At 32.7% G+C, this 26,616-nt stretch overlaps 4 protein-coding genes and 1 pseudogene across 5 annotated transcripts; 2 read left to right on the top strand and 3 right to left on the bottom strand.

The window, feature by feature from the left end:
• Positions 1-594: 594 nt before the first annotated feature.
• LOC108486002 (probable disease resistance protein At1g12290) lies at positions 595-3,865 on the top strand. Its single transcript, XM_017789832.2, has 2 exons — positions 595-822; positions 1,068-3,865. Exon 2 carries the CDS (start codon positions 1,072-1,074, stop codon positions 3,766-3,768), a length of 2,697 nt encoding a protein of 898 aa, XP_017645321.1. The 5' UTR covers positions 595-822; positions 1,068-1,071; the 3' UTR covers positions 3,769-3,865.
• Positions 3,866-7,314: 3,449 nt separating this feature from the next.
• On the top strand, positions 7,315-10,260 carry LOC108485779 (disease resistance protein SUMM2-like; annotated as a pseudogene).
• A 20-nt stretch (positions 10,261-10,280) lies between these two features.
• Positions 10,281-13,826, bottom strand: LOC108484468 (probable polygalacturonase At1g80170). 2 transcript variants are annotated; one of them, XM_017788261.2, is made up of 10 exons: positions 13,332-13,468; positions 12,612-12,681; positions 12,340-12,471; positions 12,069-12,239; positions 11,953-11,973; positions 11,652-11,859; positions 11,470-11,551; positions 11,284-11,392; positions 11,052-11,168; positions 10,281-10,954 (listed from the first exon to the last, which is right to left on the bottom strand). In XM_017788261.2, the coding sequence occupies exons 2-10, from the start codon at positions 12,612-12,614 to the stop codon at positions 10,673-10,675; spliced, it is 1,125 nt and encodes a 374-aa protein (XP_017643750.1). In that variant the 5' UTR covers positions 12,615-12,681; positions 13,332-13,468; the 3' UTR covers positions 10,281-10,672. The 2 variants fall into 2 exon arrangements, with proteins under 2 accessions (XP_017643750.1, XP_017643749.1); XM_017788260.2 differs by lacking the exon at positions 12,612-12,681 and having other exon boundaries at positions 13,332-13,826.
• Positions 13,827-16,684: 2,858 nt separating this feature from the next.
• LOC108485510 (uncharacterized) lies at positions 16,685-17,680 on the bottom strand. The gene is made up of 3 exons (XM_017789363.2): positions 17,533-17,680; positions 16,998-17,453; positions 16,685-16,907 (listed from the first exon to the last, which is right to left on the bottom strand). Exon 2 carries the CDS (start codon positions 17,446-17,448, stop codon positions 17,029-17,031), a length of 420 nt encoding a protein of 139 aa, XP_017644852.1. The 5' UTR covers positions 17,449-17,453; positions 17,533-17,680; the 3' UTR covers positions 16,685-16,907; positions 16,998-17,028.
• Positions 17,681-23,683: 6,003 nt separating this feature from the next.
• LOC128293861 (late embryogenesis abundant protein 2-like) lies at positions 23,684-25,429 on the bottom strand. The gene is made up of 3 exons (XM_053029421.1): positions 25,303-25,429; positions 25,068-25,166; positions 23,684-24,341 (listed from the first exon to the last, which is right to left on the bottom strand). The coding sequence occupies exons 1-3, from the start codon at positions 25,366-25,368 to the stop codon at positions 24,204-24,206; spliced, it is 303 nt and encodes a 100-aa protein (XP_052885381.1). The 5' UTR covers positions 25,369-25,429; the 3' UTR covers positions 23,684-24,203.
• Between the last annotated feature and the right edge of the window lie 1,187 nt (positions 25,430-26,616).

Below are 26,616 nucleotides of genomic sequence, written 5' to 3'. Positions count from 1 at the left end.
TGTTTATCATAAGGTACACTATATCCAAATTCACTCTAATTGTTATAAGTATACAATTTGGTCATTAAATCTTCATGGCAATACTTTCTAATCTAATACTTTCGGCTGATAAGTTATGGATTTAGTACTTGTATTTTGATTTGGTAATTTTCAATCCATGTACTTTCAGATTTTGAAAATTTTAATCTTGACTAAATGATAGATATTAATTTTATTAAGTTCTATTATTTTTGAAATTTTATATGTCAAACATATTATCGCATGCGAATACTATGCCAACTTGCTATTTTCATATATTATTCACACAAAAATTAATTAATTGACTTAACGATTATCGTTTGCCTTAAAACTGAAATTTTAAAATTTAAAAATATAGAGACTAAAAATGATCTAGTTAGAGAATATAAGCTAAATCTATAATTTTATGCATAATATAGGACTAATAATATAGTTTAACCAAACAAATTTAATTGCTACCATTTGGATAGGATTAAAATTTCAAAATTCAAAAAGTACAAGGACTAAAATTGATCAAACTAAAATAAATGTACTAAATCTACAACTTACACAAAGCACAAGGTCCAATAAAAGAATTTGACCTAAAAAATCTAGAAGCAAAAGAAAAAGGAAGAGTCGAGTCAAGAGTAGAGAGGATGACAAATTGAGGATAATGGGGGCTTCGACGTGGTGGTCAAGCTGGCCAAGTATGCCGGAGATATGAGGTCGTGGAAGTAATCGGTTGTGTAAGATAAAAAAAAAAAGGAATTGAAGAAGAAAGAATCGTGGAACTTGGTCTACGGCTTCAACTCAAATCCTCCTCCGGTAAACTCACTTTTGCTTGATCTTTTTCTTTTCTTTTATCATTTTTAATGTGGCTTTGTTGTTATTTTCATGTCACTTTATCAAATATTATTTCCATCGTCATCATCATCGTATTGGCTGCATGTAGTAATTTCTAATATTTTGTTATGTTCTTATTCATATTTGTATGTTTAATCTAATCTAATTATTTAGCAATTTCCTTACTCGTATTTGTATTCTTAATCTAATCTAATTTACTTTACCAGAATCATGGGTAATTGCTGCTCAGTCCAAATTGGTTTAGAGAATTTCGTCATTCGTGGCTTGGATTCCATTGTTGGCCATGCTAATTACGTATGCAAGCTTAAACAAACTCTTCCAACTCTATCTGTTGCTCTTCAAGAACTGAGGGCACTAAGGAACGACATGCAAAGGGAGGTCGATCTGGCTGAACAACGACTATTGAAGCCATTTGAGCGAGTTCAGCTATGGCTTTCAAAAGCAGAAACTATGATAACAGAGGCAGAAAAGTTGATTGCAGATGGCCCTCAACAAATGAATAACTTGTGTCTCGGCGGCTGTGCTTCCAAGAATTGCTTGTCTAGCTACAAGTTTGGTAAAAAAGTGGCCAAAATGCTTAAGAAAATAAATGATCATAGGAGTAACGGAGCTTTTGCAAAGGTAGCAGAGAGTCAGCCTGCAGCTTCAGTGGTGGTAAGACCTGAAGAGCGGCCAATTGCTCAAGAATCCATGATCGAAAAAGTATGGAGCTGCATCGAGGACAAAGATGTGGGGGTCATTGGCCTCTATGGCTTAGGGGGCGTTGGCAAGACAACACTCCTGACTCAAATTAACAATAAGTTCAGCACCACACCAAATGATTTCGATGTTATAATTTGGGCACTGGTGTCTAAACATTCTGATGTTGGAAAGATTCAAGATAGAATTGGTGGAAACATTGGCTTTTCAGATGCATTCTGGAAGAGTAAAAGTGTTGACGAGAAAGCTGTAGATATCTATGGGGTGTTGTGCAACAAGAGATTTGTTGTATTATTGGATGATTTATGGGAGAGGGTGGATTTGAACCAAGTTGGGATACCAAAACCAAGCCAAGAAAATGGTTCCAAACTTATTTTCACTACTCGATCTTTGGAGGTATGTGGCGAAATGGAAGCTCGAAAGAAAATCAAAGTGGAGTGCCTGGGACCAGACAAGGCTTGGGAATTGTTCCAAGACAAAGTTGGAGATGAAACTCTCAATAGTCATCCAGATATACGAAAACTAGCTGAAGAAGTAGCCGAAAGGTGTGGTGGGTTACCTCTTGCATTAATTACAATCAGTCGTGGCATGGCTTGCAAGACAACACCTGGGGAATGGAAATATGCAATTGAAAAGTTGAAGCGATCTTCATTGCCGAAAATGGAAAATGAGGTATTTCCACTTTTAAAACTCAGTTATGATAATTTGCCTAACGTGACAATGAAATGTTGCCTCTTATATTGTTGCCTGTATCCAGAAGATTATTGTATTCCCAAAAAAAGATTAGTGGAGTATTGGTTTTGTGAAGGGCTGTTGAATGAATTTGATAGAATTTGCGGAGCTCAAATGCAAGGAAACTACATTATCAACTCTCTTCTTAGTGCTTGTTTATTGGAAAATGGTGGTGAAATAGGTGGAGAAGATTGTGTTAAGATGCATGATGTGGTTGACATGGCTTTGTGGATAGCGTGTGAGCTTGAAACAAAAGAGAAATTTTTTGTAAAAGCAGGGACTCAATTATTTGAAGAACCAGATGTTATGGCATGGGAAGGTGCAAAAAGAATGTCAGTGATGAAAAACCAGATTGAAGTTCTCAAAGGAACACCTAAATGCCCTAACCTTCGAACTTTGTTTCTTAGCGAAAATAAGTTGCAGGTGATCAGCAATGGCTTCTGCCGGTTTATTCCTCATCTAATGGTGTTAAACTTGTCAGAGAATATAGGTTTACGAGCATTGCCTGAGGGAATTTCACAATTGACTTCACTACAATCTCTCGATTTATCCTGGACTAGCATAACAGAGTTGCCAATGGAGTTGAAATCTTTGACAAAACTGAAAATGTTGGACTTGAGTTACACATACGATCTCAGGAAAATCCCACCGCATCTGATATCTAGTTTTTCCAAATTACAAATATTTAGGGCATGGTGCACGACAAGTGGAGACTATCCAAAGGAAGATAATGTTCTGAATGGGGACAATGAAAATCTTACAGAAGAGCTGAAAAGTTTGCGACATTTGAACACACTAACGATACCACCAATTAAAAGCTTGTTTGCTCTAGAAAGATTTGTGAGCTTCCACTTGTTTCAATGTTGCACCCAAGCACTACATTTGAGGCATCTTAGAGAGTCAAATGTGTTTAATGTTTTATGCTTGGAAAACATGGAGCGTCTAGAGACATTATATTTCGAGGGTTGTGGAAGTATAGAGGAGATTAAAATGGAAAAACTGTCTCCGAATACTAATTATACTTCAACCTTTCACACATTAAGCCATGTTGTAATTAGAGGTTGTAATAAGTTGGTAGATACAACCTGGTTGATTCTTGCTCCTAATCTATGCTACATTTCGATATTTGGTTGTGCAAAACTGGAAGAAATATTGAGTGAGAGAAAACTTGGTGAAATTGCAGATGTGGTTGGAATACCATATCCTAAACCATTTTTGAAGCTTAAAACACTTGCTTTAGGTTATCTACCAGAATTGAAGAGCATATATTGGGATGCCTTACCCTTCCCAGGTCTGAAAAGTATTTCTTTGTTGGGTGATTGTCCAAAACTGAAGAAGCTTCCTCTCAACTTAGACAGTGCGAAAGGGAATCAGATCACCATTTTGGGAAGCAAAGATTGGTGGGCAACTGTGGAATGGGAGAATGAAGCCACTCGAGATACTTTTTTGCCCTCTTTCAGATATTTTCCTAAATGAAATGTACAAAATCCTAAAGACTGAGTAGTGCTTTGTTGAATCGTTGTTGTATGATATTTCATTTTTGACAAAATAAAGAGGTTTCCATAAGAGAGAATTACTATATTCATCATCTTTTGTTCCAATATGTTGTTTCTATTTCTGTTTTTGCTATCATTCCACTTTCCTAATATCTCTCACGAAATAATATTTTTAACATATTTTCAACAGCATTTAAACCAAAATTTATGGTATGCAAATTTATTAACAATACTGTTCTAAGTATACTATGAAAATATTAATTAAAATGTAAATTTATATGATAACTTATTTATACATATATCTATTTCGTTTGAATAACAACATGGAGTCTTTATGGGTGAAAGTTTTGCGATCAAAATATAAGGTAACTGAACGTTTACCAGAGATTTTATCTTCTAGTAGTTGCAGCTATATTTGGCGGTCTCTGAGGAGCGTTTGGAAGGACATTCAGGGAAATATGGCTTGGAAGGTGGTAACTGGTCGAGAGGTGAAATTCTGGACAGATACCTGGTTTAGGGACTTGGGTCCATTGACAGATTATTGCACAGTACCGCAACCAACATTTCCGAATGCTACGGTCTACGCTGTGGTGACACCAGAAGGCGATTGGAACTGGTCGTGTTTCATTGGTGAATTACCTCACCAGATTATCAATTTGCTTGTTAAATCTTGTCCACATTTGGAAAGTGAAGGAAGAGATATTTGCTATTGGAAGGCGGCTGAATCTGGTAGTTACACAGTAGCAGGGGGTTATAAAACTCTCGATCAGAATTCTTGGATTTTGGGGGGGTGGGGATGCAAAATGGAAAATGATTTGGAGAGTGAGGGTGCCACAACGAATAAGACAATTCCCGTGGTTATGCATCCATGGTAGAGTATTGACTAATGAAGAAAAATGCCGAAGGGGATTATCCGATGATAAATCTTGCTATATGTGTGGCCATGTATTAGAAAATATCGACCATGCTCTAAGAACTTGTCCATTAGCGCAAGCAGCTTGGAAAAGGTTAGTTATTGATGGTCTGTCTAATGATTTCTTTACTCTTGATTTTGAACATTGGTTACTGGTTAACATTAAGTATGAGGATAATTTGTTTGTTAAGGGGGTAAGGTGGGAAATCATGTTTTCTAATGTTGTTTGGAGGTTATGGAAAGGTAGGAATTTGGAAATATTTGCTAACCAACATCTGACAGATGATATTGTCATGACTAGCTGGTCTTGGGCTATTTGTCAACGAAAAAGGGAGCGATCTTGCGGGAACAAAATTCCATAGGTTGGGAAAAACCTCCGATTGGATAGGTTAAATTGAATGCAGATGGTGGAGTTGATGTTATATCTGGTAATGCGACAGCTAAAGGTTTGGTAAGAGATTCGAAGGGGTATTGGGTATCTGGTTATGGTTGCAACTTAGGGGTGGGCTCAGTTTTGGACGCTGAACTTCAAGCGGTTTTGGATGAGGTTAGAATAGCGTAAGACAAAAGGGTGCGTAGGTTGTTAGTCCAGAGTGATAGCAAGAGTGTTTTGGAGTCAATACTTGGAATAGGGAAAATGGGAACTCATAAGGTGGCGTTGGAGATTTGTAGCTGGATGAAGAGGGATTGACAGGTTTAAATCAAGCATGTAGTAAGGACAATGAACATAGCAGCAGATGTGATGTCTAAATGGGTTAGAGATTGGGCAAACGGGTTGCACGTCTTCACACAACCGCTTCCAGTGGTGCAGGACATTTTGTTACAAGATCTGGGTTAAATAGTGGTTTTGGTTTTTGGTTGAACTAAAGCTCAACTTCCACATTTGTAATTAAAAAAAAAAAACCTAAATTTTTTTCTTTTTTTTCTTCAAGCCGTTTGCTTCTTCTCCCTTAATTTGCTCAGTTAAGGTGCTAGCATTCGGGTTGGCTACTACTTGTCTTTTCCCCCTTCCCTCTCATCAACCCTTTCTTTTTATTGTTTTTCTCATTCACTCTACATGCTTTTTTTGTTCTTTTTAGTTTGCTAATATGTTTTATGAGTATCGTCACTGCTTTCACAAGTTATGAAGGACATATAGCAGTGTTTGTCATCATTAAACCCCAATTGGCCATTAGTAGTTTCTCTTGGAAAATGAGTTGTTCATAGATACTTGAATGGTAGTTGTTCACCAGCTTCTTAATTTGCTTCTGTTTTGAGAGTATTTCAGAATAATAAATTATTTCACAAATTGGTTTGGACTTGTGTTGTTTAAGTATTATATGTTTTTTTTCATTGCTTAATAAGTCTTCATTTTTTTTCAAGTTTTTGTCTTATCTTGTACAAATTTTCTAGTCTTACTTTTACATATAGTTTTACTTTTGCAAGTGATTTTAAGGATTTTGTCGTTGTCTTTTCTAGTTTGGTAGGTGCTCTTTTTTTTGCAATTTTTGCCTGCCATTTTAGACCAGCTGGGATTTATTTACTTATCATGTTAAGTGCTTGCAATTACTCTAAATATATTGTGCTTGAGTTGTGATAGAGTTAATTGTGAATGTGCCATAATATATTATATTGATACTAAGATTTAAGCCTTTTTTGTGTTGATGAAACTAGTCTTTTACCACCTATTTGTTGTTTTTTTCTAAAGTTTATAGTCACATTTATGGAATGAATTGATGAATTTCCTTTATAAAAAATTAACATTTTATTAAATAAATTTGGATTGTAATTTTAGATTATCTAATTTTCTAAGTAAACTTTAAAAAAATAGAAATATATAGTTAAAAATAATCATATTAATTAAAATTTTAAAAAAACTTATCCAAAGAAAATTCTTCAACATTGCATATAAAATTTAAAATTAGTTTATAGAATTGTTATTTAATATATGTTAATATATAAAACAGTAACAAAATTTCATGGTTAATATTATACATATAATATTTTTATAAATGAATAAATTTTATAAAAACTAAAAATATCATAACAATAATATAACTTAAATAAAAATAAAAAAATATTATTTTATAATAATACACATGTTTCATTTAATCAAATATAGAATCATATTATATTTTATCAATTAAGAAAACTAGTATAACATAGACCTACTCATAGGCCAGCCCAAGTGAACCCATCGGAAAAGTGAGAGAGTTTGAGTAAAAATATAGGTTTAAAAATTTGACATTGACAAAAAAAATAAGGCTCGTTTAGAAAACAGACTAGGCCTCAAGTAAGATATTTTCGGCCTGGCCCGAGTATGTAAAAAAAACTGCAGATTTCTTTTTGCTATTTTCTTATTAGTTTTCACTAATTTATTATCATTTCACTATTATGTTGCTACTATTTTATTGTTATTATATAACTCTTGTTTTATTATTTATTTTATTACTATTTTAGAGACACTTTTATTTGAGTTGGACTTTTAACAAAATTTTAAATACATTTTTAAATTAATTAAAACTCAAACCTAACAAATAGACTTAAAATTTTAATTGAGCCGGGCTCAAACTTGGCACCTAGGCCACTAGTACAAGAGTATAACCAAGTGACCTTGTTTGATTTTTCCACAGTACCTGTCTTTAATTGTAATCTTTGGGCAATATGTTTTTTTAATAATTTCTAGTTGTCCATAAGAATTCATTTAGAAACAATTCCACTCTTCATCCATCCAATCCTCATTTTCATTCCTTCGTTTTTATCTTTTATTTACCTACCTGAATCATGGAGAATTGCTTCTCAGTAGGAGTTGCTTTAGAGAATTTCATCATTCGTAGCTGGGGTTCCATTGTCGCCTTGTCGGGCATGTTAATTACGTATGCAAGCTTAAACAAACGTTTGCAACTTTAACTGAAGCTCTTCAAGATCTGAGAGCACAAAGGGACGACGTGCAAAGGATGGTTGATTGAAGCGACTTGAGCGAGTTCAGCTATGGCTTTCAAAAGCTGAAACTATGATAACTGAGGCTGAAAAATTGGTTGCAAATGGCCCTCAACAAATGAATAACTTGTGTCTCGGCGGCTTTGCTTCCAAGAATTGCTTGTCTAGCTACAAGTTTGGTAAAAAAGTGGCCAAAATGCTTCAAGCAATAAATGATCTCATAAGTAAAGGAGTTTTTGACAAGGTAGCGGAAAGTCAACCTGCAGCTTCAGTGGTGGTAAGACCTGAAGAGCGGCCAATTGCTCTACAACCCACAATCGAAAAGGTATGGAACTGTATTGTGGACAAAGATGTGGGGATCATTGGCCTTTATGGTTTGGGGGGCGTTGGCAAGACAACTCTCTTGACCCAAATCAAGTTCTGCACTACAGCGAATGGTCTCGATGTTGTAATTTGGGCGCTGGTGTCTAATGGTTATGATATAGGAAAGACTCAAAATAAGATCGGTGGAAAAATTGGGTTTTCAGCTGAATCCTGGAAGAATAAGTGTTGAAGAGAAAGCTGTAGATATTTATGGGGTGTTGCGCATCAAGAGATTTGTTGTATTATTGGATGATTTGTGGGAAAGGGTGGATTTGAACCAAGTTGGGATACCAAAACCAAGCCAAGACAATGGTTCCAAACTTATTTTCACCACTCGATATTTGGAGTTATGTGGTGAAATGGAAGCTCGGGAGAAAATCAAAGTGGAGTGCCTGGAGCCAAAAGATGCTTGGAAATTGTTCCAAGACAAGGTTGGAGATGAAACCCTCAATAGCCATCCAAATATTAGAAAACTAGCTAAACAAGTAGTCGAAAGGTGTGGTGGGTTGCCTCTTGCATTAATTACAATCGGTCGTGCCATGGCTTGCAAGACAACACCTGGGGATTGGAAATATGCAATTGAGATGTTAAAGAGATGTTCATTACCGAAAATGGAAAATGAGGTATTTCCACTTTTAAAATTCAGTTATGATAATTTGCCTAATGTGACAATGAAATGTTGTCTCTTATATTGTTGTTTGTATCCTGAAGATTATTGTATTCCTAAAAAGAGATTAGTGGAGTATTGGTTTTGTGAAGGGATGTTGAATGAATTTGATAGAATTAGTGAAGCTCAAATGCAAGGAGACTATATTATCAGCTCTCTTCTTAATGCATGTTTATTGGAAAGGGATGGAGAAGATTTGTCAAGATGCATGATGTAATCCGTGACATGGTTTTATGGATAGTATGTGAGCTTGAAGCAAAAGAGAATAAATTTTTTGTAAAAGCAGGGGCTCAATTATTTGAAGAACCAGATATTAAGATATGGGAATGTGCAAAAAGAATGTCAGTCATGAAAAATAATATTGAAGTTATCATAGAAACACCTAAATGCCCTAACCTTCATTCCTTGTTTCTTAGCGAAAATAAGTTGAAAGTGATCAATTATGGGTTCTTCCAGTTTATACCTCATTTAACTGTTCTCAACTTGTCAAATAGCAGTGCTTTACAAGTACTGCCTAGGGGAATTTCGCAATTGATTTCATTAGAATGTCTTGATCTATCTCATACAGCTATCAGGGAGTTGGCAATACCCTATCTCAGAAGAATCCCACGGAATCTGATATCTAGTTTTTCCAGGCTGCAAATATTCAGAATAACGAGCTTGACAAGTGAAGATTATCCAGAGGAAGACAATGTTCTGAATGGTGGTAATGAAAATCTTATAGAGGAATTGAAAAGTTTGCAACATTTGAATACACTAAGTATGCTACCACTCACAAGCATGTTTGCTCTAGAAAGATCTCTTAGCTTCAACTTGTTTCGATGCTGCACCCAAGAATTAAGGTTGAGTGGTTTTAAAGAGTCAAAATGTGTTCAATGTTTTACGTTTAGAAAATGTGGAGTGTTTACAAACACTAAATTTACGGAATTGCGAGAATGTAGAGGAAATAAAAATGGAAAAGCTGCACACTTGGGTCTCTCCGGGTACTAGTTACACTTCACCTTTTTACACCTTGACCAGCGTTTCATTTCAAGATTGTCACAAATTGACAGACGTGACTTGGCTGATTCTTGTTCCAAATCTAAGGTACCTTGGATTAGTTCAGTGTGTTAAAATTGAAGAAATATTGAGCCAAGGAAAGTTTGGTGAAGTGGCTGATGTTAGAATCCCATACCCCATTCCATTTTTAAAGCTTGAAAAACTTGTTTTGTGCAGTCTATGGAAATTGAAGAGCGTATATTGGGATGTCCTACCCTTCCCATGTTTGAAATATATTTTTGTAGGCATCTGTCCTGAACTGAAGAAGCTTCCCCTCAATTCTGACAGTGCAAAAGGGAATCGAATCACCATTGATGGAAATGAGGATTGGTGGGCAGAAATAGAATGGGAAAATGAAGCAACTCGACAGACTTTTTCGCCCTTTTTCAGATCTTATTCTTAGTTTCAAGTTTTAAATATGGCAAAGTGCTTCACTTCTGTCTGAGAAGTTTTTATCCCCTGCTTCTATTTATGTTTGGCTATCATTTGAACAATTTCATGAAAGTAAACTATGCTAAGTTTTCCTTTGCAAACTGATCAAAAAGTACTCCACTTGTTTATTAAAAGTAAAACTTCCCTAAACAATGTCAAATTCTTGAAACCAAATATGTATATATATGTTTGTGTGGCAATACGTATATGCATACTCACCCTAGTTTTGCAGAACAGTAGTCATCTTTACTAATCTATGCAAAGCGCTATTTCATGGAACACAGCATAATTACAATCTTTGCTAAGCTGCTATTTACATACATTACTCAGAAGAGGGGAAAGTGTATTATAAGGTACCTATAATTCCCCTACATTTTAGCAGTACAAGTTTCCGGTAAGTTCGTTTTTCTGTTAGATCAATTGTTGAGAGAAATTTGTTGCACATCCACAACGTTTTCTTTGGATTTCAAGCAAATAAACCTCTGCAGCAATGCTCCAATACTTATGCCGTTGCTGACTCCAACATGGTTGGAAGGAAGTATTACGATCCACTCAAAAGGAACCAATAGGCAGGCCATAAGGAACTTTCTGCTTAATGAAGCCATCACTGCATGTTAGGCATGGAGCGGGCTGCACTAGACCCGAACTTGAGCCATAAGCTTCCCAACAAAAAGATTTAGTGATGCCTCTAGTTTTCGAAACGAGTTGAATATCTTCCAAATATAACCCTTCACATGTAAGGCTATCACTGCAAGCAAATCTTATTGCTTCCTCCACAGCTGATGTTCCCTTAATGTGCACATAGGAGATATTGTCCACTTTAACAGCCAATGTCTGCATACTCCAAGAACGATAAGACAGTGTGTAATCCCATCACGACTACAAATTATGAAATTCTTTGCAGGCCTCAAGCATTATAAAGAACTGATACCTGGTTAGCACATGGCAGGTCTGAATCACAATAATATTGATCAATAATGATTGGATACGCTACATTCTCCATCAATATATTCATGAACTTCATATCGGAAGCATAACCACTACCTCCCTAGAAAAGATATAAGAAAAACCCAGATTTATCAAGCGTAATTTCCATAGTCAGTAATCCCATTTACCACACGCATGAACATGAGACAAAAACATTTATGAGAACTTGATGATACCTGCCATGTTTTGATCCGCACTCCATTCTCGGTGTTGGAAATGAAAGCTCCATCAACAAGTACATTACGAACCTGTGCCCAAGAGTTTGATTTTCCCAAGCTTCCAATACTGATTGAAGCACATCAAAGTTAATCAACTTACTCATGCTAACCCTGACCTTTAACTAGCCTGAAAAATGATCTTACCTTATACCATGACCAGGTCCACAAACAAAGTTTCTGATTTGGACACGAGAAGTATTGCCAACTATTGAAACGCAATCGTCTCCTAAAAGAATAGTGAGTGCAAAATCAACATAAGAAACGTCAATGTTCATATGCATAAAAGCTGTAGAAATAAAATATGAAAAGACAGAAAAGGATCCAACCTGTTCTTACAACGCTATTCTTGACTTCAACACCATGGGATGAACTGATATGAATTCCATCTGTGTTGGGGCTAGTAGAGGGTGCTATCACTTTAAGATTAGATACCATAACCCTTAGACAACTAGTGAATGCTATATGCATCTGTTGACTGTTGACCAGCATAAGATCATGGACTTTCAGATCCTTACACTTGTGGAAAGTCAAAGCCTACATTTCATTTGTGAAAACAATTAGGGGAACATAACATTCCCTGAGGCATGCTAGTAAAAAAGAAGATACATGGCACTAACTAGGACGTACGGTTGGAGCATGCCGACATGGCTGCAAAAAGGAAATCAAAGCCACTTTAAGGATAGTTCAGAGAATAATATCAGAAAATAAACATAGATACAGAAACTTGGAGCATCAATCAGTACATTTGTTTTCTTTCTTTTGCAAGACCTAGCCCACCATTGTTGTCCCATTCCATTGATAGTTCCTCCCCCAACTACATGTAGGTGTTTAACCTCATGAAAGTAAAGCCACTTGCAAGGATTCAAACCATCCCAGACATTGGGGTTTTTTGGAGCAACAATGGTACCTGAAATCTATTTAAAGACAATTCCAAGCAGTGACCGGAAGGAATGCTAAGTACTAATATAAGGAAGAGAATGACATATGATAAAGAAATGTTGGTTATAAATTTACCATCAAAGTGATCTTTGACTTGCAATGCCCACCAAGCTCAACAGGATGAACCAGGTAAGTATATCCAGCCGGTATTACAATCCTTATCCTGCCAGGGGAAGAACATGCTACATTCCAGGCATTTTCAAAAGCCTGAAAAAGCAGGGACATAATACAATATCAGCAAACAAATTTAAGTCTAGCAAGTTGGTTAATTTAACATCAAAATGTAAACTTTACATAAAAAAAAAAAAAAAGAACATTTGGTCATTGCTATATCAAGGTAAAAGTACCATAGAAGCCTCTGTACTAGGAGTCAGATTGCATTTTACCCCCTCCCCTAAAAGAAGGGCAAGTTAGTCCCTGTACATTGAATCAAAGAGCAAACCAATCGATCAGTTAAAATTTTCATCCATTTCTACTGATAAAAATTGGCCCATCTATGTTAGCATGAGATATACGTGGCACTTCATATGTCACTATCTGGTTATTCCTCAACCACGCCGGTTTTTAATAATACAAATAGATGAAATTTTTAATAGAAAGAACCAATTTACTCTTTAATCTAATGTACAAGGACTAGTTTGCCTATATTTTGAGTAAAGGGAGCAAAATGTAATATGACTCCTAGTACAAGGGCCTCCATGGTTCTTTTACCCTATATCAGTTATCCTTATTTAATAAACCAGACAATAGAATGTATACATACAGTTCTACCCAAATTGCTAAATATTAATAATAATTTTCAATTACATTACTAACCAATCAGTATTAAACAAGAAAAATGCTTGGAAGGAAATTAAATCCCACCTTCATTCCTCAAACATTCCCAAATTACTACAAAAATGAGATAACCCTGTCCTTGATTATTTTACCACAAGCAATAAAATTCTTCAATTTCTCAGAAAGGGTACCATTCAACTCACAAGTACACTAAATTAACAACATACTCATCATTTCTAAAACTGAAAATTATATATAATATGAAAAAGAAAAAGGCATGAAATTGATACCCTGGTGTCATTATGGTAACCATCTCCTTTAGCACCAAAATCACTGACAGAGAGAACCTGTTTAGCTCTGGGTCGGATTCTTGCTGATGACCCAGATTTTGGGAGCTGTAAAAGTGAGTCAAATTCAAAGCTTTCTGCATGTACTACAACATTTGAATGCATTAACATAAAACTGCAAATGAAAACGATGATGTTCCATGTTGAACATGAAGAACAATACAAGATTAAACCCAGATTTTTCATGTTGTTATACGAAATATCAAAGCAAAAGAAAGAAAGAAAGAAGAACTGTAACAGAGATTTGATAAATGGTGTGTGGGGTTTCAGAAAAAAAATGTAGGAAGCTTCAACACTTGGGATGTTTATGGTTTGGCTTCTTCACTATAAATCAAAAAGAGATTCTTTTTATTGCCTTTATTTGTTTGGTTTTTAGTTTGCTTTGTTCATTTTATTACTGTTTTGGTAAGGCTTTGTGTTATTGTGGACATACTCACTGGTAAGAACTGCAAAGATCAGGTTGCGAGAATTTAAGTTGTGATTGAAACGCTATCGTTTTCAACTATTTTTAAAAAGGTCAAATGCTGCTATTAGTCCATGTACTCTGCATAAGATGTGAATTACACTTTAATTTGATCAACTTTACTCTTTATATTTTTAAAATTTTAAAATTTAGTCTTTATTTAAACCGTAGATGTTAAATTCATTTGGTTAAATTTAGTTATTAGTATTATACTTTAGGTAAAATTATAGATTTAGTCCGTATTCTTCCAATTGATTATTCTAAGTTCTTATACTTTTCGAGTTTTGAAATTCTAATCTTAACAAAAATGATAGTCGTAAAATCCATTAACTAACTTTTTAGTGAGTAATTTGTGAAAATAATAATCGATATGATATTACATATGTGTTAATATATTTATCACATATATTTATCACATTAAATTTTAAAAATAGCATAACTTAATAATTTAACAATTATCTTTTATCAAAATTAAATTTTAAATTTAAAAATATAAAATTAAAATGAAAAACTAAATTCACTAATTAAGTAAAATTCTACTATAGCTTATAATGAGTCATGGATTAAAAAATTTTGAAATTTAAATTTGATTTAATTTAAAGAGCTTTGATTAAGGTGTGCTTTTCTGGGTAAATATCTATTTTGGTACATGAACTTGACTTTAAGATTCAAATAGATACTTAAACTTAAGTACTTAAGGTTTTTTTTTTTTCATTTAGTTAATTTGGGGCTTAAACTTTTTGGGATAATAGCATATTTTCCTCCAAACTTTGACCAATCTTCTAATGTGAAACCTCTACTTTCAAAAAGTTAAATTTAATACCTGAACTTTGTTTCCATTTATCAATATGGTACCTCCTTTTAACAAAAAAAATATTTTATGAACACTTCCCATCACATTATTTATGGCCTCTTTCCAATTATTTAATGACATTTCAACTATTTTTCTATGTGATTGGTACATAATTTTGGTAATTTTTTATCTTGAACTCCGAACCTCGAACCCAAAATCCTAAACTTTGAACCTCGAGCCCCAAATCCTTGAAGATTCAAGGTTTTGGGTTCGAGTTTCAAGATTTTGAGTTTGGGGTTCAGGGTTCAGGATTTTGGATAAAAAACATAGTAAAATTATGATCAATTGCATGAAAAAAATTCGTTAACATGTCATTAAATAATTAGAAAAGGACAACGGATGATGTGATGAAAAGGGTCCATAAAATAATTCCTCACTTTTAACTTTGTTACATGGCATTTTGGCCAATAAAAAGGTGACATGTGGCACATTTTGCCATGTCAACAAGCTTATTAACAACTTTAAAGGACTAAATAATAAATATTCCAAAAATGAATAATTAACCAAAATTGAAATAAAGAAAACGTAAAAATAAAAGAAATGAAATAATATGCTAACAAAGTACACGAATCACCTTAGAATTGGACATGTGTGCTGACATGTAAAAAAGTAATGCCGTTAGTTAGAGGTACCAGATTGATTAATGACGCAAAAACAAGGTATCAAAATGGACATTTTGAAAGTAGAGGTACCACATTAAAAGATTGGTCAAAGTTCAAGGGAAATTATGTCATTATATCAAACTTTTTTATCCAATTAGATACCTGAATTTGACTTTTTTGTTCAAATTGATGCATGAATTTGACTTCATAGTTCAAATTGACTAAAATAACTAAGTACTAATTTGGATAAAAAAAGCAAGTTTAAGTATCAATTTGAACCAATAAGCCAAGTTTAGGTATCTAATTAGACCAAAATAAATTTTAGGTACCAAATTGAAGGTTAAAGCCAAATTCAAGTACCTAATTTGACAAAAAAAAAACTTTAAGTACCAATTTGAACCTTAAAGCCAAGTCCAAGTACTGAAATGTATATTTACATTTTTTGGAATTGGTAAAGGTCAGTTAGGCATATTTAGAAAATGGGTGGGGCCCATCATTTTAGTTGGCCATCTCATCTACCATTCAAAATGCAGCCCAAAGTAGGATTGATTAAATAAAATTAAAATTAAAATATTGTAATTATTTGAATCAAATTTAATTTAATTTTAATTAATTAATTTAATTTTTATAATGTAAAATAAATATTTTATATTTAAAATTTTCATATAAAATCATTTTTCAGACAAATACTATATAAGAGTTATTGATTTTTATTTATCTGAAAAATTATTTTTGAAATATTTAATAAAAATATAAAAATAATTAAGAAATGAACCGAATTATCATGAACAATTCAAGAAATTCAAAAAGATTCGGACCCAAAGAGTTTATATTTTAAATATAAGTGTGTTGTTTTCTATATTAAAAGAATAATCTTAGCCCAAAAATGAAGGTTCGATTCAAGTTTTGTGAGTAAAAAATTGCTTATCAAATATAATTCCAGATTTAATTAAGACGAAATAATATCCTACCCATGAATTTAATATTTAATTTCACCTTTTAACCTCAATTTTTTTATAGGTAAGGAAATCCTTTATATTTATTTTATAACATGAATTTATGAATTTATTAATTTGATATTTTTCTAAAGGATTTATTTAGCATAGTGAACTTTGCATAATAATTCAATTAAGTTAAAGCAGTAAATTTAATTAAATTCTAAAAGTAGTGTTTTTAAAATTGACCAGATGACAAGTTTAGAATAAAGTAAAAAAATTAATTGACTCGTAAATCGATTCGATTGATTTAAAAATATATTGAATTAGTTAAACTGGATTTAATGATTTTTTAATAATATTTAATGATTTTTTAATAATTATTTTATTTTAACTATTAATGAAAAAAGAAAAGAAAAGAGAAAAGACAGAAGAGAATCATCTTCTTTTAATAAAGCCAAAGCACCATTACAAAAATATAAATAAAACTCTCTAAAATAAAAGACAATAAAACCATAGAATTGAAACCATAAATAATCATCACAAGAAAAAGTACTACATTGCCATGAATCTTATCAAAGAAACATGACAAAATGCTTGTGGTGTTCATCATCAAAGCCAGTAACATTGTCTCATTATAATCTCCTATTAATTGCCTCAAAACACCTACAATGTCAATTCCAATGAAAATATTAATTAGAATTATAATTTTAAAAAAAAGAAACATTTAATAATATAAGGTCAAAAGAAATGTACCCAAAAATGGATATAGTAGCATGCATGTGATTTAATATGAAGTTCTATTGTTGAATTCTCTTGGAGCACTGCATCTGAAGCATTCCATTCTGCTAGCAAAATTATGTTCATTGCACCCTAACCTGGTACATATCCAATCCCCTGACTTCCAGCCGGATCGGTTACCTCCGAACCCTCTTGATCGAGACATGTCCAAGTCGAAACCTCCAGCCGACTCGTCCTTGAACGCGCCGCAATTGAAACAAGTAGACCGGCTGGCGAAATTGTGGGTGCCGCAGTTTCCAGCCGTGCAATACCAGTCACCAGGTCGAACGTCCGAGCCTGCGGTAAACCCGAATGTCGAGCCGACTCTAACACCGTATCGAGATTCACCGCAACGTTGGCAGTTGTCCCTCCTTTGGAAGTTGAGGTGTTGGCATGACCTGCAGTTCCAATCTCCTGGCCTGCTCATGTTTTCTTACAAAACAAAAACACAAAACACATTACTAAGATTCAAAGTTACAGATTTAATCAAGAAATAAAATGAAAAACCAACCTTAAATTGCTAAATAAAATGGGAAAAATATGCTGAATTTGGATGATATAATGATGAAGTACTTGAAAGAACCCTTGAAGTAATGGCTTATTGAGAAGCTCTTTATATACAAACACTTCGACCACTGAAAAAGGAATAAATGGTGGACTGTATATGTACTTTTTCGTGTTCTTCACATTTAGCCTTGATAAATTAAATAAATTAAATATATAATATAATAAAAAATCTAAAAAAAAAAGAAAAGGGATAAAGGGAAAAATTATGATTCCAAAGACTGGAAATTTTGAACAAATGATTCGGCTTCGACTTCCTTTCTAGGGTTTTGGGATTATATAGAAACAATTTAGCTCTTTTTTTTTGATTTTTTATATTATATTTTTTAGTAACCCGATGCATATTTCTTTTGTGACATTAAAGTGGGGAAATTATACTATATGTGGTTTAAAGAATTAATATTTCCAATTCGAAATATAATTAAATTTAGTTTAGGTAGTATTCGAATTTAATATGACGAAGATGAAGGCGGAAATGGGTGATTCATCTTGTTTAGTAGAAGGGAGAAAGTTATCGTGAAGGGTATTTTGGGCGGAGATAGAATTAGAGATGCATAAGAAGTCCCTTTTCCTAGTGAAGTTGAGGGTTTTTATATTCTTAGCTACAGTTTTGAGATATTTCATGGTAAGTCTATTGGTGGGTTAAACACAGGTAATTAAGTAGTTTCCCATCATAGGCCTAAATAGGGTGAGAATTGGATATGCTATCAATCACTTCAGATAGGACGCGATAATTTAGCTCAGAGACGGTGATTAGTGAGTGAGGTTCACATCAACCTACTCGAGCATTTTTGAGAGGTGTGTTTGAGGAGTAAATAGAGCCTTTATGATGAATAAATTTGAAGGATGTGTTTGAGGATAATGACTATAATGATTCATGCAATTTAGGGCAAGCTGGCATTGTAGGACGTGACGGTTTTTTATTTATCTTGATTTTTAATTCATTCATTTTTAATTTCATTTGATGCGGTAGCTTTTAACTTTGATTTTGACTCGGAAAATTTTTTCTCAACCCCATCTCGACTTATCCAAAAATTTATAATTTTTTTTCCATATCTATCATCCCAACAAATGAGGATCCCACACAAAAGCAAACGGGAGATTCTGTAACCCTATAAGCACAACAAAGCTAACCCTAAAGAAATTTGTTCCATCAAGTGTCCTGAAACCCTGAACATTACACAAAAGGCTCTTTGACCACTGCCCTTTGGATCCTCCTCTTTGAGAAAGGAGGGTGAGAAATAGTTATGGTATTCAAATCATGCCAAGTATCTCATCAGTCATTCTAAACATGGCTTGTTTCTATTTTAGTTATTTATTTATTTTCTAATTTTGTTACTTGAAGATAAAAATTGATTAAATTTGTCATTTTATTGTTAAATGATAATGAAAGACTAACAGTGCAATTCCACGTTAATCATTTTAAAAGTAGGATAAACTATTCTAAAATAAGGATAAACTATTTGTCAATTATTCTAAATAAGAGTCGTTTTTATTTTGATCATCCAATAAATTTTCATGTAAATGCACCATTAATCTTTCAATACCATTTAACGGTGAAGTGATCAATTTGATGAATTTCATTTTACAAAAAATTAAAATAATCAAAATAGAAACAACCCTTACTTAAAATGAACAACTGTATAATTTACCTATAAATTATTAATAAAATTAACCATTCATTAGACATTGTATGTTCTAATCATATCTACTCTATTTCAAGATAATGTCTAAAATTATCTATAGCCCCTCTCCAACCCATAAATAGGAGGATAATGCGTTTCACCACACTCAAACCTACATTCTCCTATATTGACAATAATATATATACTAATCGAGTTAAGATTCAATCAGCAACGATATAATTCTTAATATAACATAATTGTTTCACACAATTTTCACAGGACAAAGAGAACGAAATGGATTGCATTTTCATTTGACGGTCAAGAATCATGAGAAGTATTTCTTTTTTCTTTCTTGGAATGTAATGACTATTCTGAACATTTAAAAAAACCAAAGAAGGGCCACATCCAATTAAATTTATCTCAATTATTTTGGTATTGTCACTTTCAATATCCTACAACAATGGCAGTCAACACATATATATGAGAGAAAAATTGTTGTTGCTTTTACGTATATTTGAATATTCTCCTTTTCTTTATTTTGTACTTAAAAAGCTCCAATTCGAGTAAAGGAATTCTCCTACAAATTTACTATCAACTCAAATACCATTTTATTTATTGAATATGTAAGATAATATACGAAAATATATTATCAAATGTAGGAGAAATTATTTTATGGATCATTTCCATCACATCATTTATGATATCTTTCTAATTATTTAACGATATTTCAGCAATCTTTTTTATGTCATTGACATATAATTTTGATAATTTTTTACCCTGAATTCCGATCCCAAATTTCAAATCTCAAACTCAAAACCTCGAATCCCGAACCCAAGTTTAAGATTCGATGTTTGAGGTTAGGGTTTGAGATTTAGAATTCTAGTTTGAGGTTCATGATTTAGAAATTAGGGTCAATGATGAAGATTATAGGTTTAGGGTAAAAAAATTACTAAAATTATGTGTTATTAACATGGAAAAATTTGTTAAAATGTCATTAAATAATTAGAACGGTACTATGGATAATGTGTTGAAAAGAGTCTAAAATAAATTCTCCAAATGTAGTGGTAAAACACATTACACTTTTAAAGAAAAATTTAATTGAATATTGAAAATAACATTATTTAAAAGAATAATCACGAACCCAAAAAATTATATAAAAATTATACTTTTATCTTTTTAAAATTTATAATTGAAATTCGGTCCTCTAATATATATATAGACAAATGTTACTTAATGAACTAATTAAGGAATCATGCATGAAGAGAAAAAGGCAAATAAAAGGAAAAAAAGTGAGGAAAAAAGGAAGAGCAAAATGGAGAGTTTCAATAAAGATAAGTATGAAGGTGGTGTGATGATAAATAGAATAACATGCAGTTCGAGGTTTTTTATTTTCATGATTTTGACCATCTTTTTCTTTTTCTCTTTTTTTATGCGGCTACCAGCTGCTTTGCTTTACTATTTCAATTCCATTTTGTTTTTCTTCTCTTAAAATCACTTTTTTTTTTTGCTTTATAATATTCTATCAACACTTTTTTGCTTGTTCATTATCCATGTTTATGACCCAAATTTATTTGTTATTTTATGATTAAAATGAATTTTAAAAAAAGCCCATCATTGCAATGTAAATTAATCTCTAAGTTATTTATCCTAATTTAAATGCAAAAGCAAATAATTAAGGGGAAAAAAAAAAGAGAAATAAATTATAAGAGACGTACGAAGGAGGGAGTGGAGTCCATTCTCTTGAAGAACGGTAAAGGAAGCAAGGAGCAAACTGTAAAGAAAGGGAGAAGTGAGTGGGCTGCTGCTGATTTTATTCGCCTTGGGAATCGTTTCCATGCATTGATTACGACCATCTTAATATTCCCCCTCTCGAAAGCTTCACAATTTTATCTCATTTTAAAAAAATTAGATCGATACTTGAATTAGTCGAAAAAATTATGTATATCATTTATTTGATTTAATTTTAATCTAATGCGGTTATAATATTTTTGCTTAAGTTGATTAATTTACTCAAAACTTGAATAGGTCTAATTCATGAAAAAATCATAAAATTAAAAATTCATAATCGGTTAAATTATCATTTTATTTTTTATTTTTTATCTATTCAAAATGATTACTTTATTTTCAATTATATATTATCAATTGAACTAAGCGAATCACTAATTTTTAATTCAATTAGTCGGTCTAATCTAATTCTAACAACACTAATTTTGTTTTGTAAATAACATTTTGTTAGGAGGAGTTTATAACTACTAGTTATTAAAAAGTTCGACTACAAAAAAATATCATAGCACTTCTTATACTGTATTTTAAATTGTATTTTGATCCTTCTAGTAAAATAAGGGACAAATTAATTCCTATGCATTAGATGAAGGAACAAAATAGTCCCTCTATTAAAATTGTGTGTTAAATACTTATTTTATCGCAAATGACTTTATTAACAATCCAGTAAGAGTTGTCAAAAGTTCTTGCCCGGCCCCTTTCATAATGACACAGTCTTGTTTAGGAATTGCTTTTGTTAAATCTCATATGGAGACCTTAATCACACAATTACACAATTGAACTATGCTTATCAAATTAGCTTTTAAGACTTAGTACAAGACATTTTTAAGGTTAGGAAATCATTCAATATTAAGTGTACCTTTATTAGTAACTCTACCATCTTTTTCGTCTCCAAAGGGCACTCTAACATCAAAGAGCTCACAAGTTCATCCTCTAAAATTGACATTTCTCCAGTTATATGCTTTGAGTAACCATTGTTATAATACCAAAGGTTTTGGTGGATGCCATCACTTCAGTGTGTGAAATGATAAAACATTTATGCTACTTTTTTTCACACGACTTTTTGTGGTTGTTGCTGAGTTGTGAGAACCTCTATAGGCACCTTGGTAGAACTACATGAGAATAAAATAATTTTTTTTCTATTAGATATTTCTTCAGTTGCAGGACAAAGTAACTATTAGTAGAATAATAGAAATAGATAACAAAATATTGTTTACGTAGTTCAAAAACTTCTTATATATGTGGAGTCTTGTCTATAAACAAATACGAAATGTGACTTAAGTTCAGCTCACTCACCAAGTTGCAACCTTACTCTTATACTTTGAATTAAATCACTCTCCCTTTAAGTCTTTCCTCCTAAAAACTTAGATGTAAATTAACGAATGAACATAATTTAGTTTACTTATAATTTTGCACTCAAAGAAATAGTTCCTAATTGAACAAATAAAGTGCTTTCTAACATAAACAACTCATCCATTATATATGCATAAAAGGTTTGTTCAATTACATTCAATATCAATCTTTAGTTCTACTAAAATAGCCACTTAAAAAAGTCTTAAATGAAGTATATATTCAATAGGGATCTTCTAGTCTTCAAGCTCCTTTAAGACCAAATTTTATTTAAGAGAACTTTGATTGTATTGAAAGTTTGAATCTAATCATTTCTTGGCTTGATTCTCGCACGTAAAGTCTTCACTAATGTGTTGCTAAAAAGTCTTAAAAAATCAACAATTAAAGTTCAAACATATTTGATCAAAACATATCAATTAAATAAGACAAGTTATAATGTTTTACCAGCTCTTTCTTAAGTTGCAACTGATGTTCAAGTATACAATGGTAACTTGCAGTAACAAAAGGTTTGCATGGTGTAAAAGAATCAACAACAAAACAAGGTCCTGCATCCTCTTCTTTCAACCTAATATCTCATCCAACATTTCACTTCTAGTTCCAAGCTTTTTAAGAATTGCTTTTGTAACATCTAGCTTAGTCTTGTGTTTAGATAGTGGAACATTTTTTTTTTATCAACAAGTTTAGCCATCTTTGAATTTTTCTATTTGAGACTTGCTACCTCACTAATGATTTGTTCATTCACATTACACAAAAGATCTCATTTGTCTAGCGTCACTTTGTATGTTTCAACCATTTGCATGTCCACATCATCATCGTCGTCACTGTCAGCTATTGTGTTTTCACCTATGGGAACAACACCTTTTAGTTTTGCAGAATAGTTCAGTTGTCTAGGTTGCCCCTATTAGAACATCTTCATTACTTCTATTTGAACTTCCCAAATACAAGATCTTCATCAAATCGGCTAAGTGTTTGCTCTTATACAAATCGAATGTTCTTCTGGTTATGTTGTGGTAAAAGATGTAACCACAATAGTCGAGACAACAACAATGACATTATGCACACAAAGATTATTAACGTAGTTTGAACTTAACCTATATTTGTAGACCCTTACTCAAAGAACCAATTACAAATAATGATTTAAGTCTAACTGCAACACTAAATTGCAGTCTCACCTTTGCACATCTAAGTGTAGTTACCTCTAGTTACAAATCTAGTCACACAATCTTAAACAAATATGATAAATTCACCCGATTTCTCTTTATGTTAAACTCTATAATGTATAGCAATCAAAAAGCCAAGTTAGTGCCAGAATATTGTGAATGTGGCACATCTTTTGCCCAATTTTAAATCTTAACAAATTCAATTTTATTTTTAAAGCATGGAGACTACAAGAGAGCCTTTTACATCTCAAATTCAAAAAATAAAAAAAATGAAAAAAATAATTATATTTATAAAATTATAATAGCAAATGCTCTAGCAAGTCAAAGCAGAAAAGCTTTGAGGAAAGGATAATTTACATCTTAGGTTATTAAACTTAACATCAATTTTCATATAGGACACAAATCGTTAATTTCATCGAATTTTATCATCATACTTTTTTTTATTAACAAATTAAGTAATTTATGTTAATTTCGTTAAATAACTTTAATGTCAAAGCAAGCTCGGAATGTATATCAGAATGAAGTTTACCGAGTCAAATTTTTCCATTAAAATTACTTAATGAAATTAACATACAGAAATTAATTTATTAATAATTAAAATTGATCGACTTAATTCGATAAAATTAAAAATACGTGACGTACATGATAATTGATGCTAAATTCTGTGACCTCAAATGTAAATTACCCGGGTAAGGAAAAATTCAACCCCTGGAAAATGGGTTACTTGGATGGTTGGTGTCCGGGGCATTAGAAGCATTATTAGTAGCATTGTTCATTCCCAAAGTGTTCTTTACTGCTTCAGCAGCTCCTTGTGCCATGTTCTTCATTTGCTCTCCTGTCTGCACTCATATATATATATATATATATATATAGGTAAAAGCTGTTAATTAATAGAAATACTTACCTATTGGGGGGACATCAACTATGTTTGAAAAAAAAATTAAAGGGTATTCTGTTTAGAATCGATGGATCCCTCAATAGATTTAATACTGCCTTTGGTCAAGATTTTATTTCCCGACTTTGTTGAAAGTCTAAACCGAAAATAGAGTTGAACAGAAACGTTTCATTGGATCAGGCCGTGTGGTAGTAGGGAGAAATACAAAGGAAGGCAGGCGGGGCTTTGGCCCTTGGTAAAAGGATTATATTGCAATTTTAGACCCTTAAAATCTATCAATTCAATTTAATCTTTTTATCATAAAAATTTTAGGGTCGTCACAATTTATATACTTATCTTGACCCCAATAAAAAATTCTTGACTTCACCCCTACATGGTAGCACATATTTGATGCCATTTAGGGCTTGGGTTCAAATCCTACCTTAGGAAATGAGCATCATTTCCTTGTGGCCATGTTCACAACTCAATCCAATGAGACACTCCCACTTTATGAATTTGTACTACTCTCGACAGAGTCAATTTGGGACAATATTAGATGTATTGAGAGATCTAACAACTCTTAACAGACGACACTTTGAAGACGATTTTTCAAAAGAATCAGAAATCCCTCAAGATTAAATAATTTAACATAAATTTAGTTTCAAAATGAAAAAAAAAAATTGGGTGATGCCTGTTGAAGTAAGTTGGAGGCCTGAGAAGTATAACTAGCATTCTGATCAGAAGACTGAGAGTTCATGGATGTTTGGCTCATCATCTCATCCTTCTTCATCTGTACAACAACAATATATGTATACTTAAACGTCAAATGTAAACACAAACCGCAAAAATTTTACTGATCATGTATAACATTTACACCCGAGTCTAAGTAACATAAGATCGGATAAGAAATATAGAGATATTGTTACCTGAGCTTGATCAGCCATTTCTTCAACCTTGTCTGTAATATTCTGAGGTGTACTTTGGCTTGACATGCTTTTTTTAATCAAAGTTTAATTATCAAATTTATTTAGTCTTAATCCATCTCTTAAGTGATAATAAAAAACAAATTTATAGCCAACTAATGTACCCTATTTTTATCACTGGTGATCTCAATTCAAGCTTTCATCAGCACTTGGCAAATTGTAATTAATTCAGGTTCAACCTTTGGACTTCATACAAAAACGGGTAGAAGAACAAATTGCTTGGTCAATATAATTATTATAAGTAATAAGGATAAATTATAATTCACTTCACTACGATTGTTACAATTGAGTTTAAATATATATCTCATAATTGATTTTAATCTCACCGTTAAAGTAACTATATTCACAAATCACAACTACTATTATTATTAATTTCACGGTCAAACTTACCGTCTATCCAAAATTACCTTTTTAACTTTATAACGTGCCCAAGTAATAATGGCATGGTGTTCTACATATGATGGTTTCTACTTAAAAATTTAGTACTAGCCAGTATAGGACGGATGAAGCGTACAATTTACAACGATAAAAACATAGCAACGAATCAGCTTTAACAATGTCAAAACATCCTAAGTTGGCTGGCTACCTGTAAAACCCAAGTAGCTTTGGTTTTGTATATATTGGCTATTATATATACATACATTTACAACAATTTTTAACAGGACATTGAGAATTTAGAGATTATCTTTTGGTGTGAAAATTATGTCATCTTCTGATTCAAACACGGTTCGTGCTTGTGACGAAAGCAATCGGCTTACAGCGGATGATTATGTTGGCAGCATGGTTGCTGCTGCATCGATGCAGTCGATTGTTGCGGCACTACCAAACGGTGGCGGTTTAGTCCGAGGGATCGGGAAAGTAGTGCAAGGCATTGGGGAAGGAGTGAGCAAGATTGTTCAACATACAGGTGACACTGTTAGTATTCTTGGATTGTTGGAAGAAGAGGAAAAAGGGAAGGAAATTGATCAAGAAATTGATCAAATATTAGCCTTTGTATTATTTTTTTGTATCATATTATAAAATTTGTTATATGATCAAAATGAAATAATTATGTTTTGTATATGATATCATATTGTAAAACTACAACCACCCAAATTTCAATACGTTTTTTTGCTTCACGCTATGCACCGGGATTTGATTGTCATCTTTAGGTTTATTTAGTTCAATCGGCACATGTAGCTTCACACTAAGGACATGAGCGAATCCCGGTGCATAGGGCAATGTAGAGGAGATGTCTTGAAACCCGGATGGTTCCGA

This window comes from Gossypium arboreum, chromosome 6 (assembly GCF_025698485.1).
Source record: "Gossypium arboreum isolate Shixiya-1 chromosome 6, ASM2569848v2, whole genome shotgun sequence".
NCBI lineage: Eukaryota > Viridiplantae > Streptophyta > Magnoliopsida > Malvales > Malvaceae > Gossypium > Gossypium arboreum.
The sequence above is the reverse complement of the archived record's forward strand: the minus strand, read 5'-3'. Positions and strand labels throughout refer to the sequence as shown.

What these genes read in the sequence shown, in the direction of transcription:
- LOC128293861 (XM_053029421.1), bottom strand. Translation starts at nt 25,368, where the DNA reads ATGTCAAGCCAAAGTACACCTCAGAATATTACAGACAAGGTTGAAGAA. An exon ending in AAATGGCTGATCAAGCTCAG is followed by an intron (nt 25,167 to 25,302) that starts GTAACAATATCT and finishes GTTGTTGTACAG; the next exon opens with ATGAAGAAGGATGAGATGAT. An exon ending in CCTCCAACTTACTTCAACAG is followed by an intron (nt 24,342 to 25,067) that starts GCATCACCCAAT and finishes ATATGAGTGCAG; the next exon opens with ACAGGAGAGCAAATGAAGAA.
- LOC108484468 (XM_017788260.2), bottom strand. Translation starts at nt 13,574, where the DNA reads ATGAAAAATCTGGGTTTAATCTTGTATTGTTCTTCATGTTCAACATGG. An exon ending in CATGTCGGCATGCTCCAACC is followed by an intron (nt 11,860 to 11,952) that starts GTACGTCCTAGT and finishes AATGAAATGTAG; the next exon opens with GCTTTGACTTTCCACAAGTG. An exon ending in TGCGGATCAAAACATGGCAG is followed by an intron (nt 11,169 to 11,283) that starts GTATCATCAAGT and finishes TATCTTTTCTAG; the next exon opens with GGAGGTAGTGGTTATGCTTC.
- LOC108485510 (XM_017789363.2), bottom strand. Translation starts at nt 17,448, where the DNA reads ATGAGCAGGCCAGGAGATTGGAACTGCAGGTCATGCCAACACCTCAAC.
- LOC108486002 (XM_017789832.2), top strand. Translation starts at nt 1,072, where the DNA reads ATGGGTAATTGCTGCTCAGTCCAAATTGGTTTAGAGAATTTCGTCATT.